This window comes from Calidris pugnax, unplaced genomic scaffold (genome assembly GCF_001431845.1).
Source record: "Calidris pugnax isolate Ruff unplaced genomic scaffold, ASM143184v1 scaffold13, whole genome shotgun sequence".
Classification (NCBI taxonomy): Eukaryota; Metazoa; Chordata; class Aves; order Charadriiformes; family Scolopacidae; genus Calidris; species Calidris pugnax.
This window is the reverse complement of record NW_015090810.1, coordinates 20,224,464-20,246,038: the sequence shown is the minus strand read 5'-3', so window position 1 is coordinate 20,246,038 and position 21,575 is coordinate 20,224,464. Positions and strand designations below refer to the sequence as shown.

Sequence of the window (21,575 nt, the reverse complement as noted above, 5' to 3'; positions counted from 1 at the left end):
TAGGTATTTGCTGTGCATCCGGCTGAGCCACGAGAGGGCGCTCGCTGTACGGGATTGCACATCGCCTGCTCCAGAGCCAGAAGAGGAGCTCCTGCCGGCCTGGGAGGGCTGATGCCTGTAGCCACCAAAAACGCTCAATGTTGGATGCTTGGCTCCATTTTTATCAGCGTCCAGATTTCTATGCAGACTTCCAGTTTGCTAGTCTGAGACACTTACAAAATTTGGTACGGCCTGTCTACATCTCTTAGTGGGTAAGAGGAATAGACGCTAATTTAACATAGAACAGGATGGTGGGTGAAAAGCACTCCATGAATAAGCAGTATGTTACTTAAATTCCCCAAATAGTCACAATATGGATGAGCTTTTTACATGCAGATGGCCATATTTATTCTTTATGTTAGTTCATGGATATAAACAGGAAACCACCAAAGATGATTTTACCTGTAGTTTAAATAAAGTATTTACCTATTCTTTCCTAAGAAAATCAGCACAAATTAAAAAATATAAATGGAGAGGAATGTTAAAGGCTTGTAAGACATGACACATCAATAAATCAGTGAGAACACAGGTTTTTTGAAAAGGCACATTCACTAGAGTGTCAGGATGCCCTTACCTCCCCTGGTCGGATTTTGATGTAGAAGTTGTTCCTCTTGTAGGAAATTTTCAGAACCTTTGGCCAGGCAAATCTATTTATTCTGAGTCTGTCTCGATATATTAAGAGACCACTTGCACAAACTCCTAGCATGATTTCCACTCCTTCAGAATCCTGGAAAAAGCAAACAGTGCACTTTGTTGAGGATTTCTCTCCTTACATCCCCCAGCACTACATATTCTTGTATACTGCCTTTCTGTCTGAGCTACGTCTTTTTAATGCACCAGCTGTAGTGACCTGATTTCTGAGCACTACCCTACTCATTGACTGCATTCATGCAAGAAATAGTAAGGTTGGGCAGGGTGGGAGAAACTGAATGCTGCGAATGTTTCCTTTTATTTTAGACAGGCTCTGAAAGGAAGGGGGGAAATTTTAGGTGTTATTAAAAGAATGATATTAACCACATAGCAAAATTTTATTTGCATAATAAAAAAGTGCTATTAGCATAAATACCAGATTGAAGGTAAGTAGGACAGCATAGAAATTTACTTCTCCCAGCACCACTCATCTCCATGACTAAGGCTTGTGAGTTCTTAGATAGATTTTTCTTCTGTAGTTTGCTCATCTTGGCTTTAGCTGGTTTGCTAGTTTCTTTAATGCTGTTGTGCTGATGCTCAGTATTTTCATTTTGAAATTACCAGAGGGGAGGAAGTTGGGCATTTGGACCAGAAATTAAAAGCATGCCACTGTGCCTATGCTAGAACCCATTTTTGACAGGGAAGCTGTAGGTCAGACACATGAGCACTATAAAAGATTTGGCCACAATCTTATCAGAATATATCCATGAATGTGTATTTTTCAAGTAAGAAGTATACAGTTCCCTTTCCTTTAGAAGCCTTCAAATAGTCTAACACCAATCTTCACTGTTTGCTATCAGCACTAGACTGTATAATTCTGTTTTTTTCATTTAGCTAAGTACTAACACTGCCAGAGAAAAGAAGGATCAACCTTAAAGCAGAGTTCCTCAGTAATTATTTTAAAATAACTTAAAGCTACAGAAGTCTGACAACAGAAGCTATGAAGACATCACCCTTTGATAATCATGAAATGACTTCATCGTTTTCCTCTGGTTTTCCCAACATGCCATCTTTTAGGCCGACAGTGAAAATCTGATTACATTTTAAGATGAACACAAAAGCATGCATGGTCAGTCATGATGAAAAGGCTATGGCACAGCTTGAAAAAAAACCAAAAAACCCACCTTGTTTTAAAGTCAGAGGCAGAACAAAGAATTAGTGCCACAAATAATATCAGTGTTGGAAAACACACTAAGAGAGGATGTATGTTCCAACAATGATGGTATCACTCCTTAAAGGTAGATTTTTTCTAAATAAAGGTCTTCTGTGATATCATTGTGAGGTACTACAGAAGAGACAACACTCATTTTTTTCAGTGGACTTCAATTTCACAGTTTCCTAGGAAAAAGAAAGTCTCATTGCCAGTAACCCCACTGCCTGGCAAATGCCTGAAATGCACGCGTGCTCACATACGGCACATTGCTGCAGGTGCAAGGGGCTCCTTCTTCTGAAACACCCTCTCAAAAACTTGTAGAGAAACACCTTCTTCCCTCAGCCCACCTTTGGAGCAGACCTAAGTCCATTCACAGCTTCTGCTATTTGTCGGTGTCAGAGTCTGCTTTTCAATGTGATACTACTGCTGCAAAATGAAACCTGAAGAGAAGAGTGTGGCTTTTTTCAGGAGCAATGTGGTTGCACAGAACAGAAAACTGTTAGCTGTAATGTCCGAGGCATGAGACGCTGAGCTGCACATCCCTGCAGCTCTGCATACGAATGGGGGGCGTTAACAGAGCGGTGACAGCCCAGAGGACAAATCTGTCTATTTGAACATTTTTTATCGTAGGCTTGTGTTGGATAATTGAGAACTAGTTTTAACAGCAGCTGGCGAGTCCAGCATCTGCTGAATACCTAAGATACTGGCACAGCCTTAATGAATTGACATTTACATAGAGACATCTGCCACGACGTGACTTCAAAAAGGCATCCACAGAGATACTTGTCCCCTAGCCTGGTACCATCAGGTCTCACTGGCAGACCTAATTAAAACTAAACATCACTTCTCACGCAGAGTCTGCTTTTCCCACCTCCAGCTCAATTTCCAAGATTACCGTTGGGTTTCTTAACCCACAGACAGACCCAAATTGGTGAGCACTGCAGCTTTTTAAATTAAGAACATCACTTTGGAGAGAGATTGGCTTGTCTACTAACTTCTCTTGCTCTGAGTCTTTCCATACGAAAAACAGAAGAGTAAAACTGGATACTAACCTTTTTTAGAAAAAAATAAAATGGTTACCTCAGGATATCCTTTCTCCAATATTCTGAAAAAAATACTTGGGCTTTAATGTTATGCTATGTTAAATTTTCGGTAACAAAGCCTGTAATGTATTTAGAACAGGAACTCACTTTGTTGCTGCTTTGCAGATTTCTTTGTATTGGAGAAAGAATGCTGAAAAAAAACCTACTGAGTGAAATCAGCCAATCCGTTTCTATCTCTGCTCCAAATGTGCCTCAAGATTTTGTGCCTATCTGCGAGACACAGGGAAAGCAGCAGCATGCCTCCTGGTAGAGCGCTGCCCATTGAGCCATACCCAGATTTTTCATTTTCAGTGAAGGCAATTAACAGAACACAAAAGATTGCCTTGAATTCTGTAACACACATGCACAGCTACTACAAAATGCCCCAGGGACACGGTTGCAGGCCCTTTCAAGATCCGAGCTGCAAATTTATCTCAGTTCTTGAAAGGATCTGCTGCAGCATAAAACCAGGCTCACAATAATTTAACCTTTACAGAAAATGCAGCGCTCTCCACAGCTGAAGATTCCTTGTTCAGCACTCATTTGCCAAGGATGCTTGCTAACCTCAAAGATGTTAAAATCATTAGCCTTACTTTGAGAAGCGAAGAAAAAAAATAGTAATGATTTATTTGGAAAAAACAAAATGAAAAACAGACAACCAGCACGAGGCTCTCCCAAACCGCAGTAAGAATGACCATGTTTTATTCATAACTTAACCTGACAATGACTAGAGAAACTACTTGATCATGGGAGAATATTTCCGGCAGAAATGCTGCCCTTCCAGTCAACTGCAACAACCACACTTCAGAAGAGACACAAGCCACTGTCTCCCCATTACTATCCATCTGATTAGGTTTCCAGCAAGGCTAAATAATTGCTTGAAAGTTCTCTGCAGTGTTAGAAATGATCTGCTTATCTAGTTAAGATACCACAGTTGGCCTTATTAAGCTGGAAAATGTCGTTGAATGAAATGACAATTGATCACTTTCTGGACAGCTTCTAATATCCTTCCTCATTACTCTGACCATTCAATATTTTCCCAAAGGATTTGGTTATTTAATTAACATGAAAGGTTGATGTGCAACATCTTTGTATCTATAGGCTAAGTTATGTTACAGCTACAAGATATATTTATGCTTATCCCATGAGTCATCTTTCCTCGTGTTGACACATGATTTATCCCACAAAATGCCCGTCTCAAAACAACAAGAAAGAATAAATCAAGGAGTCTATGTAGATTCAAGTACAATGCCAGAGGAGAAAGATGACTGGTGAAAGAACTGTAATCCATACCTTGGCATGATGGAGATCTACTCCATACATTGACAGTTTTTTGGCATTCTCCAGGAAATGCATCTCAGCCTCTGCAGGTGTCATTCCCCTGAGGAAAAGCAATGGATTCTAGCATCAATGCTAAGGAAATAGAGACCAGAATAAAATCCAGCACCTGGAAAACACTTTCAGCCTGTTAGAACTACAGCCGTGTCCCTTAGATAGCTGGGTGCCTACCAGAGCCAAAGCTTTGGTGCAGACCCTGTTATCTTTCAGAGATGCAAAGTTCTTCTCTAATTGACGACATGGCAAAGAGCCTTGTGGAAAAAATATTCCTATTAGGTATGCTGCAGCAGGTTTTAATGTTTCCTGATGTCCCAGGATGGTACCCGAAGGCAGGCTGCAGCCCACACCAATGCCCTCTGCCCACCTGTGGCTCTTGTGCAGCTCAATCACTTTATCCTCCAGCTCTTTCGTGTGATTCGGCGCGAAGCGAAACTCGCTGACGTAGTCGCTGCCGTACTCGTCGGGGTCGTAGTCGCCGAGCTCCGACTGCACGGTGTAGGAGCCCAGCAGGGCCAGGGTGACGAATGAGCACGGCAGCCGACCTGACACGATGTCATCTCTCAGCTGCAAGCAGAGGTAGTACCTGCAACGGAGCACCAAGGGGGCTTAGAAAATGCTCCTCCACCACCATCCCCAAAGGAGTGCTGCCCAAGGACCAGCAAGTGGCCTTGACTCCTCCACTAGTTTGCAAACAACTCCCAATCCCAAGGCATTTCAGGTGTTAACAAGTACAATATTAATTTTGAAAAAAAAACCCCAAACACCACCTTGCCTAACTTATGAGTGCCAACATCTAATTTATCTTTATAAAGCAGCGCGGAGATTTCTTAATAAAATAGGTTATTACTTTGTTTAGGGACCTAGCTGGAGAATAAGCCATTAAACATACCAGGCTTCTATCATAAATCACTAAGATACATAGCTACCTGATAATTCTTTTCTTTAAGGAGAAAAAAATAATTAAAACCCCAAATACTATTAATTAAAGGGTAGCTGAGTTCCAAGCCATTCAAACAACATAAACTGTCTCTTTAGCAAACTGTTGAGCTTTCTCAAAAATACACTCAAACAGTAAATGCTGTTAAGACCATGGTGATAAAGAGCGCAAGGGACCACCAGACAGAAGAAAACAGAAGAAAAGTGGAGAGCGTTGGATGGTGAAGACACGGAGTTCCCAGGGGAGATTTGAGGGTAACAAGAGATAAAAAGCAATCCTTTCTTTTGGGGGATCTCTGTTGGAGTATGAACTCTTGGCACACCGTCTTTCGGCACAAAGCGTAGCACAGGGAAGTCTGATCTAAGCCAAAAGGCTTCATGCTTCCTTAAAAGTAACAAGTAGTCCACAAAGCAACAAAGGTTAAAAATATCCACAAATGGCAAAAATGTTAGAACAGGCTTTGAGAACGTTTTGCTGATGGCATAAAACTCGTCATGGCTCCAAAGTTTTCCTGCCTTATACCAAGGAGGAAACCAGGTGAAGTTTTGGTTTTTTTTTGGTTATGCTCACTATCTTTATACAAAACCAGAGAGCAGAGGTGCAGATTGCAGAGCTAACTGACTTGGATGGCAGGGAGCAGCCATTCATTACCACCACATTCCCTGTATCAGGCACATCAGCTGCTTACCTTGTCAAATGACACACCAAATTTACACGCACGCCTGTTCTCATCCCACTTCTTTCCTTTCATAGTTATGGTTTTACTAATGATAATAACTTATTACCACTGGCAAAACCGGGCAAATTTGTGAAAATTAACTCTCAGGCATATACATACCAGAAAAGCTTGGGTTTAGGGCTAAATTATAGAAAAGAAAAATTCTTAGCTCAGAGGACAAACTGTGTTCACAGTGTCTTTTCTGCCAAAGCATCGCATATTTTCCATAAGCTCATAAGAGAAAGGAAACCAATGGGAATACAAAACATTCCTTTTCTTGGGTAATTAGAGTGCAAGCGCTACTACGAACAGCTTTTAAGTCCCTCCTGGAAAGCTATTTAATGTTTTAAACACCTGGTAATATCTTCAGATAGCTGGGCAGGGTCCGGAGGGTAGAATTTCACATTAAATGCAAACTGCCAAGCACCACCTGGAAAAGAACACAGGTTGACTGAAAGTACACTGTTAAGTGCAAATAGAGATACTCATACTGTTTGATTACCAGCGGACTTAAAAATATCCCAGCCAAGCAATTCATAAGAACAGGATATAGTATTTGTTTCCCATACCTCGTTCTGAAGAAACTACATTTCTCTCTCGCAATTACAGTATTAGATCAGATTTTACAGCTCTTTTCTTATTTAGTAAGATTTCCACTGAAGCGAGGACCGTAAGGGAGCAATAATTTATTACTAACACTAAAAAAACCCTCAGTCTGAAAACAATGTTTACTGGAATTAACCGTCTGAAAGCACAGCCTATAGAAGCTTTAAAAACCAATAACCCAAGAGACAGAGGCGCTGGGAACGCTGCAAGCTGGAGTCCAAATGGGCTGCGGGGTGGGGTGATGTGCCGAGGTCTGGCACCCCAAGGCAGCTCAGGGCACCCTCGCAGAGCGCTGCCTCAGCACACAGCTCCTGTCTCCAGCAGACAGACATTCCTGTGCAGGCAAAACTGCAAGGACAACCCGCAGAGAGCAGGGCTGAAAACCGGTACATAACACTAAGGAATTCCTATTGAGTTATTTCAGTAAGTTTAGGTGACCCATGGGATGGATACTGGTTTTCCTCACCACAGTTTGTGCAATTTTTTTTTGAGTGTTAGCTTTAAAGCTGGTACCAAGACTTAAAAAAGAGTTGAACGTAGTACGTAAATATAAAAGCTCTTCTGAAAAAAGGGACAGGTTATCCTAGCGTGTCTCAAATACAAACAGCAGAAACAAAACCCCAAACCACAGTGTTCTTACAAGCAATGCGGTGGTTTTTCAGTTACAAGACTTTTCACCAAGGCCTTTGTTGTGGGATATACCTCTTATATGGACTTCTACCGCAAAAATGACAGTATTTCTGTTGGTAAGAAACCAAAGCCAAAGTAATGACACATCTGTTTTCTGAAATGCATTGATGTCACATTACAAATCTAACTATAAATAAATAAATCTCTCTCTTGAAAAGTCATATATTGGCTGTGTAAGAAAGTGCTTGTGAACACTATGAAAAATAGGACTCTTCCTTATAAACCTGACAGGATAGGGCTTTCCCATGATCTTCAGTGCAGGGGCACCTTCTGCCTAGGTACCTCCTAAAGAGTACGGGGTTTGAAGGCATACCCAGTACACTCTCCTGTCAGATACCTTATATGCTGGACAGGTCTGCTTGCCTGGAAATACTATATGGTTGTCCTAATTGGGTGTTGGGGAGTATTTATTTAAAGATGGCAAGGAAATTTCATCCCATGCAAAGCACCCATGCAAAGGCAAGGAAATTTCATCCCATGCAAAGCACCATCTGCTTTGGTCATCCACGTACCCAAGAAATCAGGCTGAATGTGCAAGAAGACTTTTGACATTTACCACCAGGACTTCAGTTCTTGGTAAGACTTTTGGGCTCCTTGATTTTAGGAAATTTTCCACTTTCTTGGGCCACAAAAGCTGGTGGGAGGAAGATTTGGCTGGCAGTGAGGATGGGGCGTGGATCCACACCAGGGAGTGGATCAGCCCTGAGTTGGGAGCAGAGCCTGTGGGTGACATCTGGCCACATAACAGAGGAAAGAAGCCATGGCCCAAAAAGCTATTCCTCTGTCACACACAAAATAAATCAAACCTATGATGTAGTCTATCGTACAATATGGACAGTTAAGATACAAGAGTAAGAGGCCTTCACCCCTCACTTACAGGGGTTTAAATAAAACTTAACTGTGCAAGTTTACGGATTATAACTAATGGGGTGTGAATGAGGGGCCACATGCACGGCGACAGCCTCATTTCTCAACCACTGGCATGAAATCCCTTTGGTCCACAGTGGAATCATGGATATCTGAGTGTTGTACAACTCAACCAGCGTTTAGCAGATTATACATACACATATATATGTGTTTTGAAAAGCGTCATGGGTAACAGGCCTACTTTTCACCATTGCCCTTTTCCAAACTTCTAGGGTGAGTTGTACAGAGCAAGCAAATTATTGCTGTCATCTTCTGCAAATACAACTGTCCCCCACATCAAGTCCAGGATGAGACTCTTCTGCCCCGGTTAATCTCTTGCTGTCACAACCTTTCATTGTCTATCTCACAGCTCCAGCACATATTAAATTTCAAATCAGTGGTGTGGAGCTGAGCTGCTTTACTTGCATGGACCATCAGCACCTTCCTCTCCAGGTCCATCTTCACAAGACATTAAAAAAAGGCAGATTTTCGTTACTTTTTACTGCAGATCACCTACTTTTAATGAAGATAATACTGCTGGAAAGGTGTGGTTGCTCATAGCAAGTAGGGAAGTTTTCCAGTCAGTGTAACCCTTTGAATCTTGGAGAGGGAAATGATTCATTTGCCAGGCCTGACCCAAAAATACAAACTACCAGATGTCTTTGCTTGTGAAAGCACAAGTTCTAGAAGAGATAATTTATGAAATGTGCAGAGAAAAAAAAAAACCAAAAACTATGGAGGCTTTCCTGCCCAAAGAAGTTACACACACAAACATTTCATCAATTTTAAGAAGGGGGGGAAAAAAAAAAGGCAGGTCAAATTTTGAGCCTGGCAGTCTTGACAAGATTTTCCTTTGAGAGGTTTTTGAATTTCTAATGCAGCAGACAGCTAAATTTAACAACCGAGCTTTTTAAAATATTCATGTGAAGCAGAAAATTGACTGGTTCTCTGTGAACTGAATGGTCATTTTAGGAGCAAAGTTCAAGCTTCTGAAACGCAGGAAGGAAAGATATTTTAGATAGAATGCTATCATTGCATCAGCGAAGTATTTCAGTATGGGGCACGAGCAGCGTTCCTGGATATGATATAAATATCAGTAACACAAAGAAATAATTTATATACATGGCCTAGTTCCTAAGGTTACGCTGCTTAATGTCAAACTTCAGGTTTCTGCATCTCTGCAAATGTCAAGTTGTTTTCAGCAATGCGAGTTCACGTGTTACGAGCCTCAGTAACCGCCTGTGCTCATTGTGGGGTACAATGCCTAAAAGACGCAGGTAATTCCTTTGCCAGAGACTCAGGACAGGATGCAAAAGGTTGTGAAATAGGATTTATGGCCCCAGGGGGAGCACGCTCTTCTAGGGGCAGGCACCGAGAATGGGGCCACAGTCCCATCCCGCCTATCCCCTCATCCTGTGGGCAGCGGGGCTGGGGAGAGGGATCTGCCAAGTCCCCCAGGTGCTGGGGGCACCCCAATGTGACAGGCCCTGCAAGCCAAGAGTGCTGAGTTACCCCAGCTGTTTAGGAACAAGTCCAGAGGATCAGAGGGGCCGGGCAGTGATAGGCATGGGGTGCCCATGACATGTCGATTGTGTGCCAGGAGTCCCCTCTGCCTCTCTCATCCCGGCTCGGTACTACAGGGGTCCAGCACCTTCACAAACACTGATGGCAGTTTAGAGGAAGAGACCTTTTTTTTTTTTTTTTTGCAGATTTTTGGGGTCCGGATACACCAGAATTAAAGTTTTCCAGACCCCCTGAAATAAACACAGAAACCATAACAAACTTACTTCGGATCTGCTTCTTGATTTCCTTGGCAGGGTCCAGGGAAAGACCTTTTTTTTTTTTTGTGCAGATTTTTGGGGTCCGGATACACCAGAATTAAAGTTTTCCAGACCCCCTGAAATAAACACAGAAACCATAACAAACTTACTTCGGATCTGCTTCTTGATTTCCTTGGCAGGGTCCAACCAATTCTGCAAAGAAAATGATTCCTTTTTTTTCAATTTGAATTAGAAAACACAATAAACATTCTTTTTAAAACAGCACTGTGAGTCAAAGCTAGAACATGTGAAGGTCTGCAAGCCCTTCTTCTCCTTGGAGCAGCAGTAGGCAGGGATAACACTAACTTTCAAGATGTGGCCCTGGGTAGAAGCAGGATTTTTATTAACCTTCCCAGGCATTGAGGGGCTGAATGGTTTGAAACAAAAAATAGAAATTAGTAAAATAAATCCACAGAAACCTTTTTCCAGAGTATCTTCTGGAAAAATTAAATGTCTACAAGCTTGTTAAGAAGGGTCGGGGTTTTTTGTTTGTTTTTTTTTTCTCCAGTCCTAGAAGGGCTGAAAAACCTTGCTAGAGGATAAGCAAGCATGCTGTAGGGTACAACCCCATTTGTCACCTGGCATGGACATGAGGGGCTCCCCAGGGGCACAGGGAGGCTGGAGGGGAAACCAGAGGCAGAACTGCAGCACCAGGGCTGCCCTCATCCATGCCATGCAGAGCCCGGTGACCACACGAGACAAAAACCCTGCCAAGGAGGTGGGCAAGTATGACAGCAATGTGTTACTACTCCATGGATGCCAAGAGGCAGATGAAATTCCCCCTCCCAGAGGAGATGCACAGCAGCCTGGGGTCTCGCAGTGTCACTGCTGCAGCCAGAGCTTACAATTAATAGAGCAGCCTGCCTCTGGGGCACCAGGAGGTAAAGGCTCTGCTCTTCTGCGTTGTCCTCTAACAAAATCAAATTAATATTTAAAATGCACCAGCACAGCCCAGAACAAAAAGTTCGCTTCCCCTAGGAAAGTTCCACTTTCACCAAAGAAAAATAAACAAATGTATCGGAGAAAAAAAAAAATACTGAAGAAATATCAAACAAGCAGAACACAACAATCTGCCCCCCCAACAAAAACAACCCGTTTGCAGCTGTCCAAACCCGATCTGTGGTGCAAAACCTAAGCCTGAAGTGCTCCAGCTATTGCTGAGCACAAAAGCACACTATGCACCAAGAAATTAAAGATGCATCAGGATTTCTGTTTTCGAAGATGACATGTGATGGGGTCACATCTACTGTCTGGTTGGAAGTTCTCTGGCAGAGGATGGAGGTGAATTGCTAAGTACTTTAACATTAAAAATATGCATGTTATTGATCAGTAAGTGTGGTGGCAGGCAGTATTCTTTTAGCTGTTTAGCTCTGTAAAGTAACTGGTGATCTATAGATGTTTAGTGCTTCTAAACCACCTGTTAATAATGAATTCATTCTTCTCTTTCCTCTACAGGAAAGCACACTGATCTGGAAATGCACTTAAACATCTGCCTAACTTTTACCACAACTCAAAACTAAGCATATGATAAAGTGTTATCTTCTACTGACATGGACCAAGTGCCTGCTTAAATGATTTTTTGAATCAGAAACAAAATCCTTCTACTTAGAAGTCTCTAAAGAAAGGGCAAAAAACACACAAAAAGACTGATTTCGTATTACATATAACTGAAACAAAGCAAAGCCTAGAAAATAAAACTGTTCTCACAAAATGGCTGAAGAAGCATTAATAGCTCCAAATTAATCGGGGAAGACCTTTCAGGCTGTGCAAAGCACAAAATACCTTCACCTGGTGAGCTCTGCTGGGCTACAGCACATATTGCTACAAAGTTTTGTTACTTGTTTTCTTTCAAAATATTTATCTTAAAATGCGAAAACAACACAGCATATTTTAAATTATCCTTTTATCCTCTATTTCATCATAACACGTCCAAAACAATATATATAATCACCTGCACATTAGAGCAGCCTGGACGCTGTTAATGTGCAGGTTATTTAGGACTGAGGCTGAGATGCAGACAAGCAGAATGTGATTCACTGTTGCTGCCAACTGCTTCTAAAGGCTTATGTCTTTAGCCAAATCAACAATAATGCTCAGATAAAGCAAGTCAAGACTTAAAACCTTACTTTTTCTTAGCAGTTAGCAGGAGCAGTCAATCAAGTCCTGCCTATCTGGATCCCAACCATGGTATTACTAAGCCATATTTTAGTATTATATGTTTAGTAGTGTATCTATGAAAGTAAATCTGACTTTCATCTATAGCAGTAACAAAATTAATCATACCAGATAGGGAACAAGCTATATGATTAACTTCTTTCATGTCATAATTAGGTAACAAGGAGGGAAATGAGGAATGCTCTCGAGAGGCAGAGAGTTACAAAAAGCAGTAGTTCAAGCTAAGTCTATGGAGATTGGCAAAGAAGATAAAAATAACTTCTGGACTGGTTGCAACTGTTTGGAGGTGTGTGTGTCTCAGGGGAGCTCTAAAATCCATGTGCCAAATGCCAGCCACAGTTTTGTGGGTTACCTTTTGGTTTTCCGTGTCTCTGTAGGTTAGCCCAAAGTAGTCTTTTTCCAAAAGGTTCAAATGCTCGCACACTTTGTCAAATAGCACTTGACCTCTGGAGCGTTTCTGTGGGAAATGAACAGGGAGGAAAAAATAAATTACATTTGCAAAACAAAGTAACATATGCATTAAAATAAAACCTTTTCTGTTTAATCCTCAAATCAACAACCCCGGAATGATTTAATTCAACGCATCCATCTTTCAAACCTATTGACCTGGAGCTTCGTAAGAATGTGCTGAATGGGGCAAATCTTTTTCTGATAAAAGTTCAAGTGTTCTTGCAGAGTTAAAAATAAGTCAACACACATCATGTTTCAAGTTTCAGTGAGAAGATCTCTTCTGTCTTTCAGAAACTGCAACTTCAAACGCAGGCTGAAGTGGTATCTCAGCAAACCAGAGCATTCTTTGTGTGCAACAGTAGCAACACACAAGGGCACAAAATGTTCCTGGTCATGGACTACCAGAGCTGTGACTCGGGGGTGATCCACTGGAGGAAAAACCAAACGTGAGGATTTTTCTGTGTTTAGTAACTGGACTGATTCCAGGATCCTTTTTGGTCTAACATATGAGGAAATGCGATGCACTACACCATCTACTGAAATCACTGCGAGAGCCTGGCATCTCACTGGGAAGGCAGCTGGGTAAGCAAGCAGCTTTCCAGTGTCCCACTAACCTTCTTTACTACTAACACGTTAGAAGAGAAGATCTCTCCCTGTCAACAGCCAGAGCCCTTAGCAGAAGCTTCGTAGTATCTCTCGTATTGGACAGTAAAAATTCAGGTCATCTGAGTTCTCAGCATTATATGCAAAAATGAGAAAAATTCTCCAAAAAAACCAACCAAACACAGAGAGAAACATCCTCTCTATAAGCTACATGTGCCAACTTTGATATGCATTAATTATGATAAACAATTCAAAATTATTTGGGCCACTGTTTCATCATTGTCTGCTTTCTTAAGTGCAACTCAGCTAAAGGAAAAAAAAAAAATCTCCCCGCTTTATATCAAACACACGCATACATAAATATTTTAGTTGATGTCAGTGCCGCAGTTTCTTTATCTGCAGCACACACATGACTTGAAGCAGACTGGAAATACACTACTTGCTTCAAAGGCAGCGCAGGAGGCTGACACAGAAGAGGAGAGAATGCTGCCTCCAAATTTCGGTGCCTCTCTCCGGACAGCGCTGCCAGCCCAGCAGCCTTGGCCGGGGGATGGACAGTTCACAATCCAAGCTGACACAGCTATGCCAAAAAACCCACGGAGCCCAACACTGGCCTCAAACTATTTTAGAAGTGGTAAACAAGCCAAGAGTAAAGAAAGAAAACAAAAAAGAAAAAAAGAAAAATAGAAATTAGGGTTGGTGTCTAACACCTTGCGAAAATCCAAGAGATGATGGAGGGAGTTGTGTAGTGTAACCTCATTTATGTTAAATCTGACGGTACATTAGAAAGAAAGCAGGGAAATATCCTCTATGTTTTTATCAATGGAGAAACTGAAAAGTCTGGCTGACAGAGTCTAACAAGTGTCCTCCAGCTGAGAAAAAAACAGGCACAGAAGCGCATTGCAAGCATATTGCTGCAACTTCATTTACTGTGTTTTCCAGCATCACTTGAACAAACAGCTCTAGGGCCTTGTTCTGCTTGTCACATGCTTTCCACCCTGCAGTAGGAAGCAGAACTACAGCCCACCTCCTTTATAATTTCAAACAAATGCTTAGTTAATTCTTCACGGTTCAAACTTGGAAGTAGATAACAAGAGGTTGGTGGTTTTACACTTGATGCTCCACTGAGATGATCAGGCAGATAAAAAAGATTTGACTCCTGATGTGCTGAGGGGAACCAAATCAGAGCCTTCAAGCCAAAATAGCCAGGTTTCTGCTACAAGCAAGCAATGCTGTATTTTGCCAAACTTCTGGCTTTCCCACATGATAAAAAACCAAGTGGTTACACTGAATGAAGAGAAATAAGCAGGTCACCTCTATAGGATGCCCGCTTTGAGAAACACTATGTTTGAACCACTGTACCATTTACACATGTTCGAATTGTGACACTCCAGTGTCCTCTTAATTTTAAGAGTCACACAAGGCCAACACAGGAGCCGTTTTATGTGGCTGATCTGTGCAGCTACACAGATGTCAGCTTTGAGAAATAGCAGTTTGCAGCTGCAAGGTACGGTGCTTTAACAGGGAATTGCAGGAAACAGTTGTGTGGGGCTGTGCTGTAATAAAACCCAACCAACCAAAAAACCCCAATGCTCAGGATTTCTTGTTGGGCTACGCATTGCGGGCAAGTGAGAATAAGTATGGCGAGCCTGGAAGAACTAGCACAGCTCAGTTTTTGTCCATGACAAAATGGATCCACCCCCTGTATGAAGATGCCCAAGTTGTACTTAGTCACTTTCCACAAAATTCCTGCTGCATCAGGACATGGGGAAGCCCTGCCAGTGCTGTGAGAGGACATCAGAAATACCACGTAAAACTGACAGCCCTTCCTGGACAGGGGCTTCTCTTCACCAAACACCCACTGTGAACTGATGATGGTGGAGGATCCACCTTCCTTCTCACTCTCCACAGAAACCAGCACCTCCATCAGTATCCAGACAGATGAGCCTCACATTGCAGCCTCACCGCTGCCCCTGAGCTCCTCTTCCCAGGTCAGAGCTGACCCATGGGAACAGATTTAGAGGGCTCCTGTGATTTGGGGAGTGGGGGTTGCCTGGAAATGTAGCCACCACTGATGCCCTCCAAATCCTCATGTACCTGCATATATGTAGCACTGCTGCTTTATTCCCAGGCAGCATTAGCACGTACACCATCTTTCTAAAACAACATTGCACAAAAACAGAGTGAGAGGAGGCTACTGCATTAATCCATGGGAAATTAAGAGGTTTAGTTAGGAATATATAATTAAGGCAACTGAACAGACCTCCTGTGCTCTTGCTAATTGCTTTTATTTTACTGTGTGCCCAAATAAGCATGCCAGACAAGGCACGGGTATAATTGCTTTGGCAGGGAGAGAATGGGAGGAGGAGGAGAGAAAGGTCAAGTTACAAATTCATACAGTTCCTCGACCCATCTTAAACCTTTGCTTTCCACCATTTTGGGGTGACAAGTCTAAGGCGATGAAAGACTGACAGTCTGCAGGTTACTGTGGATCACAGGTTAATGCCAAAGATGATAACCAGTTCTCAACAGTCCAAAACATGTTAAAACATTAAAAAAAATCAGACTTTCTGCTATAAATTACTGGCCCTGTAAATAAAGAATTTTTTTGAAAGGTAAATATGGCAAGATTCTCCTCCAGAAATACACTTAGGTATTTATCAGGCATGAACAGAATGAAATGACATGTGCAAATGGGGAAAGAGTGACACTTTGCTCAAGCTTTGGGTAATCAAGACAACAGAAAGAATGCAAAACATAGATTGAACAGTGTAAATGAGTACGGAAGTCCAGGAGCAAAAACTTTACACTTTTCACAGTCTGCTCCTGCAACTCTATAAAGGCCAGGGCTCTCCCTGAAAGCTGGAATGGGAATAAACAGCCTCCTGGTCAAGATCCCAGTGAAAGGAGCCAGCAGCAGCAAACTTGGCAAGCCTGTGCCTGCCAGAAATTCCCACACACAAGGGAGAGAAGCTCCCAGCTTCTCCTCTGTTTAGGAGGAGAACCTCCTCCCTTGTTGGGAGGCTGAAGGCCACAAAAGGCTCTCCCATCCCCTAAGTGGCTTCCCCAGAAACAGTCCACACTCAAGCCCCTCCACATTGGCTTCTTCAGCCTAAAACCTCCCATCCCACCCTCGTCCCCTTACAAGACCACCAGACCAAGAAAACACATTGTACATCACTGAGAGCTCAAGCCCCTCCACATTGGCTTCTTCAGCCTAAAACCTCCCATCCCACCCTCGTCCCCTTACAAGACCACCAGACCAAGAAAACACATTGTACGTCACTGAGAGCAAGGAGCTCCAAAATTAAGTACTTCCGTCTTAGCTCTTGGTGGATAACAAGATTATAATAAAGTCAATTATTCTCTTTGACAAACACTTGGGTACAACGTCTGGTATTTCTTAATGCAGAAAAATAATGAGAAAGTTTTCCTTTATTATGATTAAGCTCATAAGCTGTAACGTACTTACGATAAACTAATATTATTGAAGTGAATAAACGCAAGCCTTTGTTATAGATACATTGTCACTTCAGTCACAAAATATGTATTGTGCATTAATATAATCATGGAATCATGGACTGGCTGAGGCTGGTGGGCACCCACCTTGGTGATGCAGCCTGAGGCTCTCTTCTGATGCACCCCTACTCTGAACAACACACCTTTCCTTGTTGGGTAACCTCCACTCTACCAGACTGGCCATCTTTCCTAGCTGAGGTGTCCGTGCTGGAGATCTATCACCACTCAGGCTTCTTCCAGACTGAATCCAACCCTCTGACAAATTTCTCCCTGGAGGGGCAATGGCAAACTGGAACTGGTATCTCAGGAAGGCCAAGGAGCCTCCATTCTCAGAGGGTTTCAAGGCATTGGCCAGACGATGCCACAGCTGGCCTGACCCAGTGCCAGCCATCACCTTGCTCAAATCAGGGCCCTCCCCAGTCCCTTCCAACCAGCTGGTGGGCTCCCTGTGCTCCTCTGCAGGTGCTAAGGGGTTAATTGTTATGTACCTGATTAAAGCATAGAGTGTTAGTCTGCTCTCATACTCTATTTTTACTTAGGAGCAGATTACCTTCCTCTCACTGATAGGGAACCAGGGTGAGGAGCTGAAGGGCAGAAAACAGCCCTCTCAGCTTCCTAGAAATGAAAGCTATTGCAGCCTCTAAAGTGTCGCATTTTGGAGTGGTTCTATTTTTGCATCCGGTGCTGCAGTTTCATGCGGATGCAAAACGCTGAGCAAGGGCTGGGGGAGAAAGCTGTCTGCAGCACGCAGGTACGCCCCTCCTCTTTGAAAGCAATTACGAGAGATCACATTCAGACTGAGTTCTACAGACAAGGGAAAACCCACAGACAGGAGGAGTCCCACAGCCAAACAGCTATAAAGGGATGTATTTTTGGCCACCATCATCTCCACCGCACAGTAGCTAGAAAATCAGGGCAGCCCAGCGCACTGAAACTTTTTGCCCCTTTCTGTTCAGTCAAGGAGCACAGTCAGAGGAGCAAGTATGGCAGCTGTGGACCTGGATTTCAAACGGAAGAGTTAGCCCATATCTTTCTGCACAAACACCTATGCAAACACGCCATTGTCACTTTCCTCAGAAAAGCTGTCAAGCAGCCAGCCAACAAGGCAACGCCAGCACCAGCCTGGCGTTCAGCTCTGCACAATTACTGCAATAACTCCACTTGGGCACGATCGCTGGAAGGAGGACAAACAGATTAGTATCATGAAATCCCGGTAGGAATAATTGGACTTTAACTGAGGTTGAGGTTATCTGGTTCACATTCCCAATTAGCGTTTGTACTTTCCAATGGGTCTTAACAATGTACTGCGTAAATGTGTGGGCTGGCTCTAGCCTTGTGTGCTGTAATGTATTTTGGCACTAACCTCGTCCTTTCCCCCCCTTCTTTCTGGTGGAGAAGTATTGGCCAATTTTTTCATTTCTAATGTGGACGATAAAAAAGATTCCAATTGTTTGCAGACCACTGATTTTATTTCATTTTACTGTTTTGATTTAAACTGCATTTTGCAAGTTGTTTTGGCCAGCACTTGGATTTCTACACTGCGTGGGCCACCTGGTGATCTCCTCTGTGCAAACACAAGGAAAACACCCATAAAGTTAAAATGTATATGGCAACAAATAACCAGCATACACAAGGGAGAGTTTTTCCCCTACCATGTTACAGCTTCTGCAATTATTCTTGCAACACAAACAAGTGTAAATGATTAACTGATTGTCAGGAATACTTTGTACTCGCCGCAGAGAGCACTCTCTTCCCACAAATTCCCCCAGCCTAGTCCCCAAGTTGCTGAATTCCAGCCTCCTGACAACACACTTTCTCATTCTTTCCTCATGAATTACCCAGTTTACACAAAAATATGCCCAATCCCAGGAAAAAAAAATAAAATTACTTGTGCTAGTATTCATTAATCGCAAGCTCAAGTGTATGCAAGCTTCCAAGATTCACTTTTGTACTGAGAACCCCATTTCTGGGGGAGGGATTTCCCCATCACAAATTTTCGTAATTTAATATGCATACGAAAATTTGTGCATAATCTAATGCACATAATATCTACATACACAAACATATACACGTTTCTGAGGAAGTTAACACTCAGTGCGGTTCCAACCGCAGAGGAGCTGGAGACCACACATCACAGCGTTTTTCCATCTACTGAGAGTCAATCAGACACCCTAAACTCACACAGACATTCTGGTAAGGAGTGATTTTTTTGTCTGCAAATGAAATAAAAATCTACATACTATGACATTTCCTGTATCTCTTCTGAAAGAGCTTGAGCTGGCCAAGATTCGAAGGGCTGAATAATTCTAGAAGCTAATCATTGCACTATAGCCAGAAATTTTCCAAATAGGAAGAATGTGTTTTTTGAACTAATCTTGATTACAAGACGAAAAAAAATAGCAGATTTATTTTTTCTCAAGGAAGATAAATGGAAGAAGTCACTCCAAAGGAGGTTAACTTCATTTCACTTCTACACATCTGTATTTTGCATTTTCAGACTATTTGCTTTTGTGTTGTTTGCACTTCTCCACAGTATCTCTCTATGAGGAAAAGAAGATGAAGGAGAAAAGTGACAGAGAAGAAAAGAAACCACAAATTTCTTCAGATCTGTGGTTTCTCAACTGAAGTCCCCAGCAGGAAGCTAAGTGGGAAGCATCCAGGAAGAAGAATAGGATGGAGAATATTTCCTGGAGCATACGCTGGCAGAGAATCAACAAGTTTTACTCTGGTTTACTCAAGTTCATCTCACAGACGACACGTATAACTTGCAGGATGAGAGCTTTTAAAAGCATAACATGACTTAACCATTGGAATTCAGGCCCCCACATCCCCTGCTGTGCCTGCTGAAAATGGCACTGGCAGTTCCAGAAAAATCAACATTTAGTTTATCTGATAGTTCAGAGCACGGACGGAGCACGGCATTACATAAAACATTTTCAAGAAAGTAACTTCTGTTACAGAACAAAAACTTCGGTGAAGTTACTGTGCATCGTTGTACGCCACAGAGACATTGGAAGGATATACAAAGTGACACAGCAAACAACAAACACCCTACTCCCCTCTCCCACAAAGGCAAACAGAGAAAAGCTTAAAGAAAAAAGAACTGAACTCATCCAGCCTTTTTACTCCAACTATTTTATGTTTTTTAGATAAAAATCTTGGTTTTGGCATATGCAGAGAATTATAAATCAACATTTATGAGGACACATGTATTCTTTGGATGGACATAATACTCTCAAGCAGTTTGTAAACAGTTTTCCATCATGGGTAGGAGATACTGAACAAGACTTTTCTGCCAGCCTTTCAGGTGGCAGAGAAAATAAAGGCAATGAAATCAAACTTTCAAAGTAAAATACATTATTTTTTTTAGTTGTCAAAAGGAAATGCCATTTAATCTTTTACCTACTTGATCACAGCTACTAATGAAACTTCACTGGTAAACTGCATCTGGAAAAGTCCCTGGTCACAGTTCCAAATACAATCTACTGAATAAACAATTTAGCCAGAAGTGTGGGAAGAACTAAGAGGTAGGCAATTTCAGAAACCTATAGTTCAATAATAGACTCTTTGTTCTCCCCAATAGGCACATACTTCAAGAGGTGCTTTTCCTGAAAGCTGCATGCCTATACAAGCTCTCCAAATGTTCTGTTTCTTCATTGATGTTTTTGTGTGTCAACTTGTATATACATCCCAGTAGGTGACCAACGTATTCTAATACTCCGAAATTAAAACTGCAATATTATTTTGCCTATCTCTGCTTGTTAATTTAGAACCCTACCCCATACTGGTTTGCACTTATAAACAAACATCACACAAGAAAACTTAGAGTAGACTAGAAGATAATTTGACATACAGTGATAACCGATCATTTTCTCTCTTCCTCTCTCCACCCCCATCATTGCAGTACTAGAATTTATCAGCTTACTGATATTTATTGTAATATAGTACATTGAAATGTATTGCCATTTCTGAAAATAACCTTTTCTGACCCCTATCTTCAAAGTATTTTACACAAGCATTTAGATAAACATGAAGACTGTCTATGCTATAGTTACATATCTACACCAAGTGTCAATGACATTGTATAACATGACACAGTTTTTATCAGGGGCAACCTTCTTTAATGCCATTTGAGCTTGCAATCCTAAAAAGCCAGCACTAATCAAAAAAAAAAAAAAAAACAAACCACTCAGGGGACTGCTAAATCCCCGTAAGAAGATTGGTGACCTAGTGCCAATGCTGGCATCAAACCAAATTAGGGTTTTTGCCTTCTACCTCAGCAGCAGAGAGATCACAGCAGCACTGACATCACCCGAGCTCTAAGGGCACCGCTGCTTAGGAATAAAGCGGGCACTTTGTTCTCGGCAATGCAAAGCAGCAAAAGGAGGCACCTGAGGAATAATAAATACTCTGGAGAACGTCTTTACACGTGGAAGCGTAAGAGCCATGGCTGCAACGTGCACAACAGCTACAGAAGTACCTGTCAACAGTGATGATTATCAAATGCTTGGGCACCCCAAGTGCATCAACAGAATTCATACTGTAAAAATTCTTACAACACTACTCCCTGATAAAGGTAAAAACCAGTGGATAGCATTTCTCAAACAGCAGAGAATCTCAATCTGAGCATATTGATTAGTCTCACACATTTGCTAAATCCTGACATAAAACAATAAACCATATTCCACGATTTTGGAGGCTTTTCAAGAGAGAAAGCATCCCCCTTCCTCAGTTTTCTTGAGAACACAGACTGTTTGGGCTGGGATGTTAACTAGACGTGCAGCTGATCCACTGGCTTAATGCCTCCTGACTGCCCGACTGCCTCCTGCAAGACACTCTGCAGTAACTC

At 42.1% G+C, this 21,575-nt stretch overlaps 1 protein-coding gene across 7 annotated transcripts in view; it reads right to left on the bottom strand.

The window, feature by feature from the left end:
* Positions 1-21,575, bottom strand: part of EPB41L3 (erythrocyte membrane protein band 4.1-like 3) — a 135,517-nt gene that overhangs the window by 30,682 nt on the left and 83,260 nt on the right. For all 7 annotated transcript variants that reach the window (XM_014938528.1, XM_014938529.1, XM_014938532.1 and 4 more), the window contains exons 4-9: positions 12,507-12,611; positions 10,090-10,132; positions 6,312-6,387; positions 4,667-4,885; positions 4,258-4,345; positions 614-766 (exon numbers count right to left, since the gene is read on the bottom strand). In XM_014938528.1, coding sequence (XP_014794014.1) covers positions 614-766; positions 4,258-4,345; positions 4,667-4,885; positions 6,312-6,387; positions 10,090-10,132; positions 12,507-12,611 — 684 coding nt within the window. The remainder of the gene's footprint in view (positions 1-613; positions 767-4,257; positions 4,346-4,666; positions 4,886-6,311; positions 6,388-10,089; positions 10,133-12,506; positions 12,612-21,575) is intronic.